The sequence below is a fragment of the Pagrus pagrus genome, assembly GCF_965226575.1.
Source record: "Pagrus pagrus genome assembly, chromosome: 3".
Lineage (NCBI taxonomy): Eukaryota > Metazoa > Chordata > Actinopteri > Spariformes > Sparidae > Pagrus > Pagrus pagrus.
Genome location: NC_140187.1, coordinates 23,862,417 through 23,880,194, shown reverse-complemented (window position 1 = coordinate 23,880,194; position 17,778 = coordinate 23,862,417). Strand labels below are relative to the sequence as shown.

At 40.8% G+C, this 17,778-nt stretch overlaps 1 protein-coding gene across 8 annotated transcripts in view; it reads left to right on the top strand.

Annotated features, from left to right (window-relative positions):
• Positions 1–17,778, top strand: part of cita (citron rho-interacting serine/threonine kinase a) — a 41,911-nt gene that overhangs the window by 8,342 nt on the left and 15,791 nt on the right. For 4 of the 8 annotated variants that reach the window (XM_084347922.1, XM_084347919.1, XM_084347921.1 and 1 more), the window contains exons 10-30: positions 638–827; positions 4,797–4,902; positions 5,463–5,606; positions 5,763–5,882; positions 7,266–7,436; positions 8,378–8,431; positions 8,516–8,569; positions 8,890–9,030; positions 9,170–9,295; positions 9,877–9,972; positions 10,530–10,646; positions 11,286–11,395; positions 12,656–12,830; positions 14,599–14,796; positions 15,300–15,353; positions 15,929–16,126; positions 16,361–16,554; positions 16,667–16,802; positions 16,932–17,036; positions 17,214–17,354; positions 17,584–17,691. In XM_084347922.1, the coding sequence (XP_084204048.1) occupies positions 638–827; positions 4,797–4,902; positions 5,463–5,606; positions 5,763–5,882; positions 7,266–7,436; positions 8,378–8,431; positions 8,516–8,569; positions 8,890–9,030; positions 9,170–9,295; positions 9,877–9,972; positions 10,530–10,646; positions 11,286–11,395; positions 12,656–12,830; positions 14,599–14,796; positions 15,300–15,353; positions 15,929–16,126; positions 16,361–16,554; positions 16,667–16,802; positions 16,932–17,036; positions 17,214–17,354; positions 17,584–17,691 (2,738 nt within the window). Of the gene's footprint in view, positions 1–637; positions 828–4,796; positions 4,903–5,462; positions 5,607–5,762; positions 5,883–7,265; positions 7,437–8,377; positions 8,432–8,515; positions 8,570–8,889; positions 9,031–9,166; positions 9,296–9,876; positions 9,973–10,529; positions 10,647–11,285; positions 11,396–12,655; positions 12,831–14,598; positions 14,797–15,299; positions 15,354–15,928; positions 16,127–16,360; positions 16,555–16,666; positions 16,803–16,931; positions 17,037–17,213; positions 17,355–17,583; positions 17,692–17,778 lie in introns of all 8 variants that reach the window. The other 4 variants (XM_084347918.1, XM_084347920.1, XM_084347916.1 and 1 more) reach the window with 1 other exon arrangement.

Genomic DNA, 17,778 nt, shown 5'->3' with positions numbered 1-17,778 from the left:
GAAGCAATTATCAAACATTGTAATGCTGGTCAGTTCTTCTGAGCTGTTTTCCACTCGTAATATCCCCATCAACGCTGAATATTTAGTCAAATAAATCCTCACTGTTATCAGCAGACTATGATACAGAGCTTTCTTGTGCCTGTGTTTGTTGAAGAGAAGATTTATTGATTTCCCCCCCTCCCCCCCTGAATGTTAATTATTTTAATTCATTGTCTTTGAGTAATAAATATAAATGCAATACAAAAAAGAGACTCACAGGCACGAACGTTTGTATTAAAAATACAGAATTGATTTATTGATAATTGGACACAGATAGAGCTTTATGCTTCAGCTTTGGCTCCAGCTGATTAGCTTGCTCTGCTGCAGTGAGGGAGAGTGAGCGAGCATGTGTATATGAGAGAGAGAGAGAAGGAGGGAGGGAGGGACAGAGAGGCAGCATGTGCATCAACGCGCGACTTACCGCACTCTAGGCTCCCACCACTCTCCTCCGTTCCTCCTCCCTTCCTTTCTCTCCCTTTTCTCCTTGTTGTGTTTTTTTTTTATTTTTTCCATTTTATTTTTACTACTTTGAGAGCCACTGCTTCCTTTTCTTCCCCTTGTCCTCTCTTACTTCCTCCTCTCATCCTTTCTCCTGCAGTTCTCCCGCCTTTTGTTCCTGCGTTGCACGCTGAAGATGACACCTCTAATTTTGAGGAGCCGGAGCAGGCAGCCCCCCGGCAAGCCTCAGCAGCCCAGCGAGGAGCTCTGCCAGCGGGCTTCCAGGGCCAGGATCTGCCCTTTCTAGGCTGGTTCTTCAGCAGAGCGTTGACAACATTGGCCAAAACTGAGTAAGTGCTACCTGTTTACTAGGCATTGTTTGGCTTTTTTTTTCTTCTGTAATGCAGAGACCTCCTGCATACATCTCTCTAACACACCTTTGTTGGTTAAACACCCCATGCTACCATTGGCTGCTTTTCTGCCTTCAGACTCCTCATTACCATGACAACATATTCCAGGTAGCTTGTTTCGAGTGACCTAGTGTGGTGCCCCGGGCAGTTGGTGTTGTGTCCCTGTCATTAGTGTTGTGCCTGTTGGGTCCAGAATGGGTTTGGCCGTATGCTGTGTCAGACAAGGAGTGAGGGAGGGGAGGGATCTCCCTGTTCTCTGCTGCTCTCTCCTTCTTCTGGTTCCTGATTATGTTCTTGGGGGGGGTCACACGCAGTTGATCCGATGCATAGATAGATCAAATGAATGGACCGGAGGATGTGAGCTGGCATTATCTTGCCATGCCGCTGATTGGTATGCGGCTGAGTGTGTCAATGAGGGTTTGCTGAGAGGTGGAACCCCAGACATAGACACACTCCCACCCTTGCTGCTGTTATTGTGCTTTTCTCTGTTACTGTGCAGCATAATGGGCTTCTGACTTTTATAGCATGGGTTTTGGGACTGTAATCATCCCTAATGGTGTTTGGCTTCTTAACCTCTGATAATAATGCAAGAGGATGGGTTTCATTTCTTATAGCCCCATGGCAGTGCTCTCGCAGGTTAATGGTCCTGGAGACTGCGGATCATGACAGCAGCAGCAGCAGCAACAGAAAGGGAAGAAAAAGCGTTAGCAGATTAGACAGGGAAAAGGATGAGAGCTCAGATTGGGGGAGAGAATCTATTTCTATGGTTACTACCGTGATGTTTTTTTCTCCCAGTCCCCACCCCCATCTTTACCCGTCTCATCTCCTCCTCTTTTTTTCTTCCTCTTCTAATGTCTCTGTCCCTTGCTGTTACACCATCAGTCATCTGCTCATGGTTTTTAACTGGAGCCAGTCATTTTCTTTTTGCTGCATTTGATTAAGAGGAGCTCAGAGCTCATAGAATGTGTCAAATCTGTGCGTGGGCGCATGCATATGCGTGTACACATTCTTCATTACAAACCCCAAAAAGGGAACTGAATGAACCCAGAGCCACTGACAATGAATTGCTAATCATTTGTTTTGGAGGTTTCCATTCTGTGTGAACTTGTCTGTCTAATTCCTCATTTGTAGAACCCAACAACAAAATCCCCTTAACAGCTTGCCTCAAATTTATAAGGAGCTGTCTGCCGTTTACTGTCAGAAAAACATCTTTGCAAGGTGGCTTGAATGAGGGCTCGTAAACTTCTGCTTTCTTGTCTCCTCAATAGTCTGCAAAAAATTCTCTTTTAGATGAATTTGATGTTGAACAATTGACATAAAGATTTTTGTTTGTTAGCTTTTTGCTTTTGTTTCTGTTTTTGAGTATATCTATAGTTAGATAGTCAGTCAAGAGCAGGATGTCTTGGCAAGTACTATCCATGAGTGAATACTGCCAGATGGACACATAATTGATATTCATGATCCCCAGAGGATGATTCCTAATAATTCAGGTGACGAACTTGCTTTTCATTGGTTGCCATCATCTGGTCGGAATCGCACCATGGCATGGTATCTCATTGATTAATGACCAAATGTTCAGGTAATCAGCTGAGGACGGTCGTGGTCTTTGGAGGATGTACTGCCAAAATCTCCATTTGAACACAAAAAAACAAATCTAAATGACCAAATTGTTGAATAAAATTGTGTAGCCTGTTTTTGCTCCACAGCAGATGCATTGTTTATACTCGACAACACAACCTAATTAAGCATAATTAATAAGGTCACATGCACGCATGTTTCAGTCACCTGTGACTTCTTAGATGGTACATTAAAAGGTCTGCCTATGTATTAGAGAGGTAACTTTGTACTAAAACAAGCTTGAACAAAAAGTTGTTAATTTTTCACTGTGTTATCTGGGGTTCAGATTATCCCATCTTCTTTGGAAATCATTTCTTAAAGTGTACTAATCAACTCTATGTGGGCCACTGTGTTCCAGATTCTGATTTGAACAGACATGATGAGATTTGATTATTGGTTCCTCCAACATTGTTTTTTGGTGTTTTTTTCTTGGTCTGGTTTAAGCAAAGGATTGAAATGACAAATTACAGTGAGTGGTGATTTTCACTTTCTCAAAAATGACTGAAGGTTCTCATTGTATTCATTGTGTTGTCTGTTCTGTTGTGTGTTTGTCTGCATTTTCTTCAGCGTGTGCATTATTATGTGAATATATGTGTTCTGTTCCGTTTCTTTACCTGATCAGTGCTGCAGAGCCTTTAACTTGCATCCTTTCCCTGAATCCCTCGTCTCTTTGATTCTCTTCAATAATGCAGTCTGCACTGGCTACTCATTTATTTTCCCTCCACAGTACAAAGACATGACAACTATCACATTCCCCAGTCAGGAGAAGACTGGCCGGGCATTTTTTCTCTCATAAAAAATATTTATTTTGTGTTTTGGCCCTGTGATTGTTAGAACAGTACACATATTACCCTGACCACATTCAACACAATATTTATATTCATCGTGATTTTCAATTGAAAGCATGCATAACAAAAAGTGAGTGAGGGGAAACAGTAGAAGAGGGTGAGGAAGAGATCCATCCTCCCTCCATACTCAGAGTTTGAATTCACCACTGTCTTTGACAGTTTTAAGAAAGACACAGATTAATGGAAAAATCATACAACTGAATGCATTAAAACCTCAGCTGGGAACATTTAAATTGTCATATTATCTGTACAGTAGCCCCCCAAAACTGTTCAACTCAGCACTGGAGAACTTAATGAATTTTTATGTCTAACATTAATTTTTAATTGGCAGATTCAGCTAAATTTGCTTCTTCATTTAGATTCCTGTGAAATAGACTCTTCAGGGTGTTGCTGTTTTGTCATTGATATGAGCCAAATGTGTGTGCGTTTCTTTACACTATCTCCATATATACTGTATATCCATACTGTCAATGTGCGTGTGTATGTCAGGGGGATGTTTTCGATGCAGAGGCGAAGGGAGCAGTGCTCGCTTTCGTGATTATTTTTAACACTGTGACTCAGACTGAGTCAACTTTATTAAAGATCCCACTGCGGTATTTGTGAACTCATTCATACGGAGCCATTCATTTATTTACAAGACTTCTGTTTCTGTCTGTTCTCCGGTCAAGAGAAAGGTGAAAAATGACTTTGTGCTCTCAATTATTCCCTAAGAATGGAAACAAAATAGGACATCACCTTACATAAACAAGAAAAATGAGTGCAACAGACTCACTACAGACCAACCCCAAGCAAAAGCATAGCCCAAATTCTCCTGTCACATTATTTTGTCAGGCAAACAGCAGTTATTCCCAGGTCTGCACTGCTGTTTTGCTCATGTGGTCTGTTTATGTACCACGATGAATAAAATATTCTCTGCTCTTTCTCACTTCAAAAAATACTCAATACTGTTGAATGTTATCCAAATTGTTGTCAGTATTCTTATTGTTATGACAAGATATTATTCAGAGGACTTTTCTTTAAAAAGGAAACTGTATTCAATACTTTTTTTTTATGCTCTCAGTGTCTGTTGCTCATTTATGATGTGTGGGTGTTGTGTCTGCATTTCAGCCAGCTTAATTACAACTACAATACTGTCAAGGCTCGCTGTTACATGATGTGGCATGATGAAGCGTTCACATACCCTCTTTATGTTCAACTGATATGATTTGCGATATTTTTGAGTGTTCTCTACATTCTTACATGTCTTCATGTATGCTTTTATAATCTACATTTGCTTAAATTTGGTGATATACCTGTCTAGACAGACTAAGTGAGAAGCAGTGGTATTCACACATCGGGTGCATCATGTTTACTTTGATGTTTGCTATGCAAATGAGGCATGTATTGTTTGCGTTTGGCTTAAACAGAACTTAACATCTCTCTCTATATATATATGTGTTGTCAGGTCAGTCTCTGCAGGCCTCAACTCTCCTGCTAAGACCAACTCCATGGAAAAGAAGCTGCACCTTAAAAGCAGAGAATTACAAGAAACTCAAGACAAATGTCACAAGGTGAGGCTGAACCTTTTCTGCCTTTTTTGTGCTTTTGTTTATGTTTCAGTAATTCATTTCTAGCCTTTATGACAAACCCGTTATTCTTATTTTCAATTGCAAATGCAGCGCAATCAAGCAATCCAGACATGATTTAAAATAAGACCACTGATGGTTGACTGGAAACTTTGAAACTGTATTTTTGTATATCCATATTGTAGAACTTTGTTCATAGTAAAAGATGGTTCCATCATGGGTTTTATTACCAGACGTCCTGAGTTTATTCTGGCTGGGTGGCTTAACATGGATCAAGCAGGCTTCTGGTGCTTCTGTAAGAAGCCAAGTTAATTATGTTGTGTGTACACCATTACAACATTTTTTTTTCTTGAAGCCTTCTGATTTGGGTGAAAATGGGGTCAAATAAATCGGTATTCATCAGAATATGGGGCTGATGATTATGTCTCTTCATTTCTGCTGCATTAAGGCAAGAGATGTAACACAAACCTCTAAATATTGTTGTAAGTTGTCTAACTTCAGTACATTTGCAAATAAACTAACTGTGGTGTGCTCTCTGGAACCAGATGGAGCAGGAGATCTCCAGGTTCCAGCGTAAAATGACTGACCTGGAGTCAGTGCTGCACCAGAAGGATGTGGAGCTCAAGGCATCCGAGACTCAGAGGAGCATCCTGGAGCAAGACCTCGCCACCTACATTACTGAGTGCAGTGTGAGTCATAATAACAACTCTGTCTGCATGTGTGCAGAATTTAAAGGAATGTGTTGTTTTTCACATTGGTTTTGTCGCCGTCCTCGACACCTCCAAAATCAGTATTGATTTGAACGAACAGCAGCCTTGAGTTTGTGTGCACATATGTGTTTGCAGAGCTTGAAGCGAAGCTTGGAGGAGGCACGTGTGGAGGTCTCCAGAGAGGATGACAAGGCCATGCAGCTGCTGCACGACATCCGCGAACAGAGCAACAAGCTGCAGGAAATTAAAGAGCAAGTATGTAAATCTTCTCATTGGTATGATCCTTCGTCTCCTCCCACTCATCACGATAATGATGTGGTGCATTTGGAGATTTTTTATAAACACTTCAAGGTATTTATAGTTAAAAAATATGTAGTGAAAGGGAGGAAATGCCTTTATATTGCATTTGCAAAGCCTGGTTTTATTTTAGGAAATTCTTCCACTTTCCGCAGCGTTGTGTTTACGCCATTATAGCTGATAAATAAGTAGCAGAAGCGACAGAGATTATACGTTACTCGGTGTGTCCCTGCTTCACAGGCAGGGCTTCCCCACTGAGGACTCCCTTGTCCTCCACACTCATAAAGGTCGTCCCTGCAGATGGCATCCCTGCAAGGTACAAAAGTGCAGGAGACATTACTCAAGAGATTCAGCCACCCTCCTCCCAGGGGAAAGACACACAGCACTTACATTTTTTTAATCAAGATTTCTGATTCCAAACACAAATTAACGTTGAATTCGGAAATATTTTTACAGACAAAAACACTCATCAGCATAAATGAAATCTGGGCTGTAACAGATACAACACATCATCCCTCATTAACAAGTTCATTGTTCATTGGTCTAAAATCAGCGAACAGGAAGTGACGAATCAAAGAGTGAGCACCATCAGTGTAACATGTTGTCTTTGCAAAGATTTTCATGGACGTAAGCATTTATTTTCCTTTCACTTGTAATCAACGTAGTGCATAGTTGCCAACTACACCTTTGAAGTGGTAATCCTTGAGTTGTTATCTTAGGTTTTGACTCTTTCGGTGATAAATAGTCATTACTGCAGTGCACTGCAGTTTCTATAGAACTGCACCACGAAAAATAGCGTCAGCACATCAGTGAAGTATATCTTTGTCTGTGTAGCATTGGCAGCAATCGTTGCCTGTCCTAAGAGCTCTGTTCCTCTGTACGAGCTGTGCCAAACTCCTACTGCTGTTGTATCTTGTCAAAACGTACACAAGAAAACTTGCTAGTGTTTTTTTTGTTTTGTTTTTTGCAGAAAAAGCAAACGTAAAATGGTAGACCTATTTAAAAAAAAGAAACTGCACTTCTGAAAGTTGGCATATGTTAAAACATTTTAAAATGTCATGGCTTGTTGTGTCCTCGAAAAATGTTTGAAAACAAAGCAGTTTGCTTTTCCTGCGAAAGAAAAATACGTTTTCCAAGAAAATAAAAACTGCTCTTCTCACTTAGATGACAATAGTCATTTGTCTCCAGCTTGTACAAAATGAGTGTGATCACAGCTCAAAGTCCTTTGGCAGGTTTTAAAATGTCAATTATATGCAATCAGCAGTCACATGTTCATGAAGATACAGTTGATGTTCAGAGAGCAGTTTTTCTCCCATATCGATGATCACTGTGCTGTCTTAGGAGTACCATGCCCAGCTGGAGGAGATGCAGGTTACCATCAGGCAGCTGGAGGAGGACCTGTCAGCTGCCCGACGCCGCAGCGACCTCTACGAAGCCGAACTTAGAGACTCCAGGAATACAAGTGAGGAACTCAAAAGGAAAGCTGTGGAGTACCAGCAGAGAATCCAGAAGGTACGTTTGCGCCAGAGATGCTCGTTGGTCATTCAATGTCAATGCAGATATTTGTCAAGTCACTCTATGCTTTGAGCAGCTGTAAATGTACCAACTCAAAACATCAAAAGCAGACAGATAAAATGTGTATTCTGTATTAAACTATCTCACAATGGGACAAATACCTAATGCTGAGAGAGAAGAGGTTGATTTGTGTTTTGTTTTTTGTCGCTCAGTCATTTAAGTCTTATCCTTGTTTTAAAAGAGCCAAGCAAACAATCTGCAATCATACAAATTATGCTACCCTTTCCTTTTTGGTTTGTTTTGCCGTGTTTGATAAAACTGGATTCTATCAACCCAGCAAAATTTAATCTCAAATTGCGGACCACTTAGGTAATGTAATAGATAATGGACTTGCAGTAAATGCCAAATGTTTTCTTGCAAAACACATTACATTTGATGCTACAATATGATTGTGCTTGTTGGTGCCTCAAAGTGACCTGAGAATATTTGATATTCATTCTCAGCCTAAAAATAATCTATTTATGTGCAATATATCAAAGCCACTGATTTACAAATACTTCAAAACTCAAAAATAACTTTAGTCCAAGTAATTTATTTATGCTATTTGTGAACACTGCAGTCAACAGTATACGTCAATGTCTACACAAATTGTGGCCCAAACAACCTCACTTGAAATTGTTTGGTCACATGGTTTGGAAGCCCTCTAAATGCCCCCATGTTGGACGTGTTCTGGACACATTACGTGTTCTGGGAGGAGACCCCAGAACCAGGGCATGCTGCTGTGGTGATTACATCTCTTTCTTGGCCTGGATACTGTTGGGGATCATTCAGGAAGAACAAGAGGGTTAGGGTGCTGCCAGTGCTACTGTGCTTGCCCCTTTGCCACTGGATTGTACTTTATTGATCATTCTCTCCACTGCATGCCAATTATTTTTCAGGCTAAAGAGCAGGGCAAGGCCGATGTGGAGGAGCTTCTCTCTAAACTAGAGAAGGTAAAAAAATCAGGCTTCTCAGATTAATCTGCATGCTTGGAGCTGTAGTTTCTTGACTGAGTTCACTGTGCTTTGTTTTTTCAGACCAATTCTGAGCAGCAGGTGAAAATTCAGGAGCTTCAGGACAAACTGTGCAAGGTGAATTAATTATTGACTTAGTTACCATCATTATAAGAAAACATTTATTCAGAGGTTGATCAGGTTATTATTTGTTCTTTAAGCAAAGTGAATGCTTTGTATTTGTCATATCTCCTTATAGTCTGAAAAGCAGACCAATAGAGCTTATGTATATACAGAATTTAGCATGTTTTACAATCTCTGCAGCTTCCTGTAGTTCTCAGTTTATTCCCTAGAGAAGCTTTTATGTTCAGTGTCTCTGTGGGTAAGAATTGCCCAAGCATATCAAGACATGTGTCTTGAGAGCCTCTTACAGCCTTTGACCTCCTGACCTCCTCCAGGCGGTGAAAGCGAGCACAGAAGCCACTGAGCTGCTGCAGAATGTCCGGCAGGCCAAAGAGCGTCTGGAACGAGACCTGGAGCGCTTGCGAGGCAAAACCGACTCTAGTGACACTTTAAAACGTCGCCTGAGAGAGACAGAGGTACCAGAGTAAACTCACAGTGATAAATCATGCAAGAATGTTAAATAATGCTGCCTTGTTGGTTAAATATGATATCCAGATACAAGTCGCTCTTTTTTGTGTGGTTAGTCTTATATTAATGTTTTTGTTGTGTAAGCAGGAGGGCAGGAAGACCCTGGAAAACCAGGTAAAAAGGTTGGAGATGGTCGAGCGAAGGGAGAATAAGCTGAAAGATGACATTCAGACCAAATCCCAGCAGATCCAGCAGATGGCTGAAAAGATCCTGGTGAGAGAGCTAGAGATAAGGCTTGCTAATACTCTGACCCCCTCAGCCCCTAATTTCACCCCCCTGACCACCCCTCCTCATTCATCCAGCTCTCTCCCAGTCTATCCTCATCAGTTATCTCAGAGTGCACATGTACACACCGCTCACACTTCTCTTTAGAGAGCTCCCTGCTGGCTTAGCCCTCACACATTGCTACTAGTCTTTACATATATGAATTTTAACATACACGTAATCTTGCCAGCGTCAGCATGAGCAGGCATCGCAACAGCCGACTTTTGGATTTCCAGCTTTTCCATGCAAGTTTTTTCTTTTCTTTTGATTCAAGCGTATTCGATGTTAGAGTAGAACTATTAGAATAGTTTTCAGGCTGTTTTTCAGTAGATTAGGATGTCATGTCTTTTGTGAATCCAGGGTTTGAGGCTACATTAATTAGTGATAAGTGATAGTTTGTGTGTTTGTATGTTTCATACAAATAAAGCTATACTGGATTTCATTTACATTATTGTGAGAAATTTTGGGTGTTTTTTTGGATTCATGGTTATAGACATGTCCGGTTATATTTATAATGTTATTCCCTACAGGAACTGGAGGAAAACCTGCGGGATGCCCAGTCGACAGCCCAGAGGATGGAAACCCAACTGGTTCAAAAGGAGAGGCTTTTTGAAGACAAAATCAAGGTGAGCCATCCATCAGATTTTCAAGTTATTGAAAACTATACATCTAAGAATAGCCCTCTAAGACTTCTGACATGTGAAAAAATATTAATATTGCCTAAACAAATCAAACATAATAAAATAAAAATACACAACCAAAGTGAATAGACAAATTGAACTCTAGGGTTCTGGTGACAAAAACTGCAGGCAATAATGAGGTCATCCACATACTGTATATCGATAAGATGTGTAGGATAAGTAGATAGCATATTTATTATGACAGGCCTATCTGAGAATGTTCATATATACAGTAAGTGTAGTAGTTCTTTGTCAGTCCTGCTGGTGTTGTGGTGTCATATGAGTCAGAGCTGTCAAGTTTCACAGTGAAATTCTACATCATGCTAATTACTGCTTCCAAACCAGATTGTACATTCACAACTATGTCAGTGTGATTTTTTTTTTTTTTTTTTTTTTTTTAATGATCGCTTTATCAAATAGCAAATTACAGACTTTAACCAAAGTGTGAATTTGTCAAATTAAAATTAGCAAATGTAACATTTTCTGGTTCTGTCTGACCAAAGGTTCTAGAGGCTCAGATGAAGGAAGACCTGGCCGACAAGGAGAGCCTCGAGGCCAGAAGGGCCCAGCAGGAGGAGGAGTCCAGGGAGAACTGCAAACTCATCAGTGAACAGAAAGCAGTAAGGAAACAGAACAGGCCTTTAAAAAAAAAAAAAAAGATATCCAGTCAGGCATTCATTGTTTTACCGAATCACTTTGAAATATTAGAAACAGCAAGATTGTATATAATAGTCTGATTTTAACTTTTCCCCCTTTAATTATATTATACAAGTCCAATATACTGTTATATGCTGTTTCGGTTAAAGTTGTTTACCTACCTTTTCATTCTCCTCTGAATTAATTATCAGAATTTGACAACCAGACCCATCAATGTTTTCTTGTTTCTTTACACAGTAATTTGTTATAGTGGTTCAAATGTATTGGAATGTACAGTTGGATTAAATTGCAGTATACTCGATGTTGCACTGTAAAGCCTGGGCTCAAGTCCTAATCTGGTTAATGTGGTAGAATTTAGGCAGTTAAGAAGCTTTTAGAGGCAGTCATCTGACATTGACAGTAGAAGATTCAGGCAACACCTTAATGGACTCTAATAGGATTTCACTACAGCACAAAATTCTGTTTCCTATGGAGAAAAAAAAATTGCTGCTGTGCACCGTGGTTCATGAGGATTTGGATATCAGTCAAAGGGGGATATATCTATATATCTGAGCCTGTTTGTTGAGATGTGATTTCCACCATGTTGTTTTGACTCCTTGCAGACAATTAATGCTATGGATTCCAAGATGAAGAACCTGGAGCAGCGCATCGCTGAGCTGTCAGAGGCTAACAAGCTGGCTGCTAACAGCAGCATCTACACCCAGAAGAATATGTGAGTTAACTAGACCTCTTGCCCACACTGTGCTTTTATGAGAGCCCCCCACCTACACTGAATGTCTCCTCGAGCCTCCAATTGCTTCATTAGTGTGCACGTAAATCTTTGTGCACCATGGCTCATCTGTTTCCCTTGTGTGTAAACTTTCTACCATCCCTTAGGTTAAAGCAGTCATAATCGGTGCTTAATTTTAATAATATAACAACAAAATCGAATGAGAATGTGAAAACAGTGTGCCAATATCAAACGAATAATAGCCTGAACCAACTCTGAGATTTAGGCGTCCGTAACTTTACTGTTTTGCTTGACTCTCTTTGCTGACATAGCATAGTTTCCTGTTGCAGCAAGCAGCTCTTTTCAGCAAAGAAGCTTTAAAAACCCACAGTACGCTTACGCTACCTGCTCAGCACCGAACAGCAGACGCAGTTAGCGTCTGGCTAACTAGCTAAAGGAGTTTAGAGAGGTTGGTAAGAGAGCAAAACAGAGCTGAATGAGGGTGAATATTGGACTTTCATTCTGCCGTTGGCCTGAAACAGGACTCCAAATGAATGATAATGTTGCTCCAACTGCTGGATGTGTAAATAAGGGGGCAAAAATGGCAGCACTTTTAGTTTATTTAGTGTTTTGTTAAACATGCAGTAGATGCAACTTTGTGGATGTCATTTTCACTTTCATTCAGTTGATTTGTGATCTATAGAAGTCTTTGAGAGTATGTGTTAGGAGCCGACTCCTCCTGTCTTTTTTTAAGTGCCTTTAACTGTTATATCACCTTCTGTAGTTGCTTGTGTAGTTCGCAGACTTGCCATTCAAATACCAGTTTGCAGCAGCCGTTATTATTTTTCAGAGCAGATACACTAGGATGCTTTTTGATTTGAAGTTGGAAGTACTTGGAAATATTGTTTTCCGACTTGCAATACAATGCAGCATATATACATACAATGCAGCTTCAACATGTATATGTCTAGGCTAAGATTAGTTGAATTAATTTTAACATACTCATGTTAGGAAAAAGTAAATGTTGTCACTTGACTTAACTTACTTTTTGTTTACTGAATGAATGAATTCGCTGCAATTCATCAGTTGAATTGTTGGCTTACATTACTAATTTGTTTTCTCTTTAAATCTCTAATCTAAAAACTGTAGCAGTTTTCATAGCACTTATTCAGCATTTAAAAGTTGAATAAATGCAATGAATAGCGCAGCAGTTTTGAAAGATGCCTGCTTCTAAATAGGCATCTTTGTGTGTATTTTTGTCAGGAAAGCCCAGGAGGAGATGATCTCAGAGCTTCGGCAGCAAAAGTTCTATTTGGAGTCTCAGGCGGGCAAGCTGGAGGCCCAGAATGCCAAACTGGAGGAGCATCTGGAGAAGATGAGTCAACAGGAGCAGACCAAGAGGACCAGGCTGATGGAGCTTGAAAGTCGGCTGCGGGAGGTGAGGCAACAGGAAGCAGAGACACGGCTCCTAATCTGTTAGCTCAAGATTAAGTAATTCACTTTAACCAGCTCACAGTGTAGCCTTTCATTATTACTATCCACAAAAGGGATTAAGGCAGCTGATCAGTTAGCGAACTCAGATCCCTTTCAGATAAACAGCTAATTAAATGCTGTAGGTCTGTAATGGCACCTCCACAAAATTGCCATTGGGCCTGTACACATAAGTATATGTACGCACAGTGAAACGGTGTAATTTGGTAGAGAGGAAATAGTTCCTACGTGAAGCTGCCCACAACAAGGTCTGGATTATCTTCTGAGTCATGATTTCTGGAAAGAGACATTGCTGTTGAGTGTTTCAAATGCATGTTTTTGGAGCTTGAGCAGCACAAGCTGCCATCTAGTTCAATTATATTGAAGAGAAGGCAGACATCTCTACAGCTGATATCTCACATCAAAACAAACTAGATGAACAAATATCACTACAGGTAAGACGACAAATATTTTGATCCTGGGGTGACCTATCCCTCTAAAGTTAATTAAAGAAGAAAAGAAAAGTGGTTGTTAGATGGTTGACACTCACCTGTGAATACTTGATAATGCATTAAACTAAATTGGAGCTTTTAAAGTACATAATGTTGCTCCACCTCTTGGTGAAATGCACCACAAAATCCATTAGCTAATACGTGCATCCAGTGTGAACTAAAAACAAGATGTTTTGACATAATTGAGAACCGCAGTGCCCTCTTTCTCCCACTGGAGAGCTCTCACCCTCCTGGTGTGCTGTCTGCCGATGTGACTGGTGGACAGCCTGCTGACTGGATGTCATATCTCTACCTCCACACTCTCTTCCCCACTGAGACGTTATACACAGATTGGCACTAATTGCTGGCCTTTCTGTAACCTTGCGTACAAACACACACACACACACACACACACACACACACACACACACACACACTGCCCTCTCCCACACACAAATATGTACTTTCAGATGAGACAGTTCCAATCTGTGGCAGTCAGAGTCCTGTGGAAAAGCTAAATGCAAAGTGTGTCTCAACTCTACTTTACTTTTTTTCACTTTATCAGCTCAGAGTGTGTGTGTTCCTCCTGAAAAGCTTGAGAATGTCTTTAATACTTTTATTTTTAGTTCTTAACTTGTATGACAGTTTAAGTCCAATTACCCAAGGTCTTATTTTTCACAGTGCACTTTTAGTTTTTGCTGTACAGTTTTTCCACTTAGTAGCAGGGTTTGCATCTGCGTTTCTATATCTGTTGGTTAGACTTGTGTCCCCTGACATCCTCTAATTATTCTCCTTTTGTCCCTTTTCTTATACTGCCTATTCAGCTTGAATGATTTCAGATTAATGTAATACTTTTTCAGCCTTGCTTCGTTACTTTGTTCTTTTAATTGGTCTTAAATTCAAGATGGCATCAAAGAAGTTCCTGAAAAGTCTTGAAATAGGCTCTAACATGAAAGCAAAGGTAGCCTATTTGTAGTTATATATGTAACTGATATTCTCAAGTTCATATCAATCATAGGAGAGAGTTTTAGCACAACAGAGAGATGTGGGTCAAATGATTTAAAGCAGTCCTCTATGTTTTTAGCCAGTTTTTTTTCCCAATTTCTGAATCACCCTAATGTCCTGAAACGCCTACCATCTGGCACTCTAAGCAGGTTAAAATTAAAATGCAAATACAATCTGTTTCAAGTCTGATTTACACTGCAATATACACACAGCATTTACCCTGCTCCTGTTTCCTTGTAGATGGGCCTAGAGCACGAAGAAGAGAAGCTGGAGATCAAGAGACAGGTGTCAGAGTTGACCCTCTCCCTGCAGGAGCGCGAGTCCCAGATTAGCAGCCTGCAGGCTGCACGTCTCGCCCTGGAGAGCCAGCTGCAGCAGGCAAAGACAGAGCTGGAGGAGACCACTGCTGAGGCTGAGGAGGAGATCACCGCCCTCAGGGTGAGACAAACACGTGTAATCACATATGTGTGCAATCAGAGTGAGTCATAGAAATACAGGTGCACATATGTTCAAAATAAATATTTTTAGATGAGGGCGATCATTATGGTGGATGCGGTCCAAAGGAAGGTAATTTTAGATAATTTAAGGGTATGCTGTGCAGGAGTTTCCTAAAAAAAAAACTCATGCAAAGATAATCCCTCTGAATCATCACTTATGACCCTCTAGAAGTGTGTGGCGGTGACTGTATCTGCAGCGACCCTGCCCTCTGCCTGTATTTTCATTTTGCTGTCTTTTAGACATTTCTGGGCATCAGAAATTCTGGAGAAAGATACTCGATGAGTCTCATTCCAAGGTTGTCAAATACCAATGCTTTGGGTTGTTTCTAAGCAACCCTTATGTGTTTAAAAACAGCAAATAACAAATCCTGCATATTATGCCTTTTAATACAGCAGTTGCATGTGTTCGATTTTTCGCTCTTCATTTGTTCTTGTTTCTCACAGAATCACAGAGATGAAATTCAGCGCAAGTTTGATGCCTTGAGAGACAGCTGCTCAGTAAGTGCTGCCACGGCCCTTTGTCTCTGCTTTCAGCAGCAGCAGAGCAATTTTCAAATGGTTTCAAAAGACCTTCAAATGTATGGTGATTCATGTTCAACTCTGAGGCTCATGATGTAGCAATGTAGTTTACTGAATCAAGTCTTTGAAAAAGCTGGCTTTCCTAAGGCATTTTCCAGCTTTGCCCAAGTACTTGAGTCAATGAAGCCTGTACACATTTTTTACACTTACTGTAACAAATAGATGACAGGGATAATTCGTAGTTGGAAAACAATGTTCAATCAGCTTTCAGATTAAACTCCTAAGAGGTGCTAGTTGATATTTGACTCACCTTATTAAACATCCTTGTCCTAATTCATACATGGAAAACAAACGTTTCTTACTGATGGGATTTTGGAAGTCTATTATCTGGGTACGCATTAATTAGTGTAATTGTAAAGCTGCTAATTTTAAATAACCCAGCTGTGCTATTACTTGGTATGATTCTTTTTGCTTGCTTTTGTGTCCAGAACCTAAAAAATATCTCATCAGTTCAGGGCTCACACACCCCTTTCTACCTGTTTGTTTTGCCTCAGGTGATCACTGACCTGGAGGAGCAGCTCACACAGCTGAGTCAGGAGAACGCTGAGCTGAACCGCCAGAACTTCTACCTGTCCAAACAGCTTGATGAAGCCTCAGACGAGAGGGAGGACCAGATGCAGCTCAGCCAGGAAGTGGACAGGCTGAGGAGGGAGGTGGCTGACCGCGAGATGCACCTCAACAACCAGAAACAGGTAACACACTCACACTTCAAAGCTCTTGAATATAATTATCTGTATACCTACAGTACCTCATATTGGTAGATATAGTGGAAAGTAAAAATGGATTGTAGACAGTTTACATTTTTCAGCTAGGCTTCAGGTAAGATGGTGTGCAACCACTGAAATAATGCAAGAGAGACAACAATCACTTGGTTTCAAAGTGTAAGAGGTGTTCTCTTCAATCTGCGCTTTTGTTTAACCTCCCAGAACATAGAGACACTGAAGACCACATGCAGCATGCTGGAGGAGCAGGTGGTGGAGCTGGAGTCCCTAAACGACGAGCTGCTGGAGAAGGAGAGGCAGTGGGAGGCTTGGAGAGGAGCCCTGGAGGATGAAAAAAGCCAAGCCGAGAGACGCACCAGAGACCTGCAGAGACTGCTGGACAATGAGAAGCAGAACAGGTGTGAAATGTACTTACAATGTGTCAGTATACACAAGAATGATTGCACTATGATGTTCCTCAGGCACTAAAATGTATTGGTATTGTAAGACTTGTTAATGTGTTGGTCACAGGCTGCGTGCAGACCAGCGCAGCAGTGAGTCTCGCCAAGCAGTGGAGCTGGCAGTCAAAGAGCACAAGGCTGAGATACTGGCCTTACAGCAGGCCTTGAAGGAGCAAAGACTGAAGGCTGAAAGTCTGTCTGATACTGTGAGTCACAAGTGTTTTTCTGTGTCTAACTTATGATCTAACTTTAATCCCTTAAAGTGAAACAACAAATATTTGTTTGTGGTTGTGGTGTTCCACTTAAAGTTTTGAAGATTTAACATTTATTCACAGCTCAATGATCTGGAGAAAAAACATGCCATGCTGGAGATGAACGCCCGCAGCTTACAACAGAAACTGGAGACGGAGAGAGAATTGAAACAGAGGCTGATGGAAGAGGTAGAAAATGAAATATGGTCGCATAAACATACACCTGTATTCATGTCCCCTTTGACTCAGTCATTCACAAACATAAAACCAAGCCAGATGTTAAAAGAAACCCCAAAGTTTTCTCTAAATTGAGTGAATTATATTTCTGAAAAATGGCTGATTAAATGCATGCTGGTGTCCCCACAGCAAGGGAAGCTCCAGCAACAAATGGACCTCCAGAAGAGCCACATATTCCGTCTGACCCAAGGCCTGCAGGACGCCCTGGACCAGACCGACATGCTCAAGACTGAGAGGACAGATCTGGAGTACCAACTGGAGAATATACAGGTGCGCAATGTAATACCTCAGCAATTCGATGAAATACAGCAGTCTCTAGGGAGAAAATGAGTCCTAGTTAGATATTAAAATAGTGTGAATGGTGTTGGTAAGTAACAAGGAATCTCAGGGGGGACCAAGAGAATATAGGACTCCTAATTCATGTGTTCTCAAAGGGAATTCTTTTCAAGTTGTAGTCGGAGGTATTTCCTTCTCTGAAGATCTGTTTTCCTTCCTGCAGGCTGTATATTCCCATGAGAAGGTGAAGATGGAGGGCACAATCTCCCAGCAGACCAAACTCATTGACTTCCTCCAGGCCAAAATGGACCAGCCGACAAAGAAAAAGAAGGTCTGGGAATATGTTTTACGATGACTATAAGCCAAATTAGATTGATAAACAGCTTCTATCTAAAAATAATCACACATATTGTATTAT